At 69.7% G+C, this 1,425-nt stretch overlaps 1 protein-coding gene across 1 annotated transcript in view; it reads left to right on the top strand.

The window, feature by feature from the left end:
* Positions 1-997: 997 nt before the first annotated feature.
* Positions 998-1,425, top strand: part of LOC146600978 (nucleolar transcription factor 1) — a gene marked incomplete at its 5' end in the record, with an annotated part of 4,764 nt that continues 4,336 nt past the window's right edge. The window contains one exon of the mRNA XM_085314495.1: positions 998-1,173. Coding sequence (XP_085170621.1) covers positions 998-1,173 — 176 coding nt within the window. The remainder of the gene's footprint in view (positions 1,174-1,425) is intronic.

Genomic DNA, 1,425 nt, shown 5'->3' with positions numbered 1-1,425 from the left:
CCTTCGCTGGGTCTTTGGGCGGATTTAATTACACCGGGGCAGCTTTCCTAATATAGCCCCGGCCCGGCCGGTGCCGGGAGAGCCTGGGATAAATCAGGCRCCGACCGCCCCGTTCGCCTTCGCGGGCCGACTCCGGGACGTTTCCCGTGTCCGTCCGGCTCCGCGGCGGCGCCGCTCCCACGCCAGGGCCGGATCCCGGGCGGGAGATGGCGGGAGGCGCGTCGGGAGCCGGGGGAAGCCTCCTCCTCTGCCGCGTCCGTCCTTCGGGCTGCGGAGAGGCTTCGCCGCGGGCTGGGACGGCGGGGTCGCGGCGCAGCCTCCCTTTTCCCGGCAAAGCCCCCCCCCGGAGCGGCGCGCCGGGCCCGTCCCGGAGGGGTTTGGCATCGCCGGGGCGCTCGGCGGCGGGTGCCCGCGGGTCCCTCGGCTCCGACCTTGGCAGAGGTCAGCGCGGACCCGCGTCCCAGGCGCTGGCCGGGCTCTCCGGGTTTAAGGAAGCTGGCGGTTTTCCCATCGCCCTGGGCATGTTTTTTTTTCCCCTCCGCTCAGAAAGCGGATTCTCCCGTTGGCCTCCCTCGCTCGCATCCCCTCCGAGAGGGCTTGGCTCGGGCGCGGAGGGAGCCGCGGCGTCGCCGTTGCCTTATCTGATGGCACGCTGGCACGAACGAGTCTCTCTGGTTTGCGCCGAGCGGCTCTCCCAGCTTCGCCCGGATCGTTTGGCCTGTAGAAAGTTGCTCCGGGGCGATGGGAGCAGCCGCATCCCTTTGATCTTTAATCGCGTGCGGAGATTACGTGTCCCGGCGCGCGGTCCGGCCGGCGGAGCTGCACGCTGGGAGCTGTAGTGCCCGTGTCGTGGCGCTCCGCGGGGAAGCGGGCGGCGGTCGCGGGTCCCGGGCTGGCTGGGGCAGAGCCGGCGCGCGGAGCCGCCGCTCCTGTGGCTCGCCGGGACGGTCGCCCGCCCGCCCGCCGCCGCTGCTCAGCCCGCGTCTTTGCCGCTCAGACCGCTGGTCTCAGGAGGACATGCTGACTCTGCTGGAGTGCATGAAGAACAACCTGCCTTCCAACGACGGGAGCAAGTTCAAAACCACCGAGTCCCACCTGGACTGGGAGAAAGTGGCTTTCAAGGACTTCTCGGGGGAGATGTGCAAGATGAAGTGGATGGAGATTTCCAACGAGGTAACCGCGCTCGCCTCCGGGGTACCAACGGCGTCGCGGTGCCCGAGGGGTCACCACGAGGCCCGGCCGAGCGTGCCGACGACCTCCCGGGCCTGTCCGGATAGCCTGCAGCTGAGTCTTGGCCCTTAGTGCTGAGAGCATCCCACTGCCCCGCGCTGCTGCGAGGTGCCGCACAGCGCTGCACGGTGCTGCTGCAAGATGCCCCTGCAAGGTGCCCCACGGCGCTGCAAAGTGCTGCTGCAAGGTGCCCCA

The sequence above is a fragment of the Rhea americana genome, unplaced genomic scaffold, assembly GCF_003343005.1.
Source record: "Rhea americana isolate MKP2758 unplaced genomic scaffold, rheAme1 scaffold_1107, whole genome shotgun sequence".
Taxonomy (NCBI): Eukaryota; Metazoa; Chordata; class Aves; order Rheiformes; family Rheidae; genus Rhea; species Rhea americana.
The sequence above is the reverse complement of the archived record's forward strand: the minus strand, read 5'-3'. Positions and strand labels throughout refer to the sequence as shown.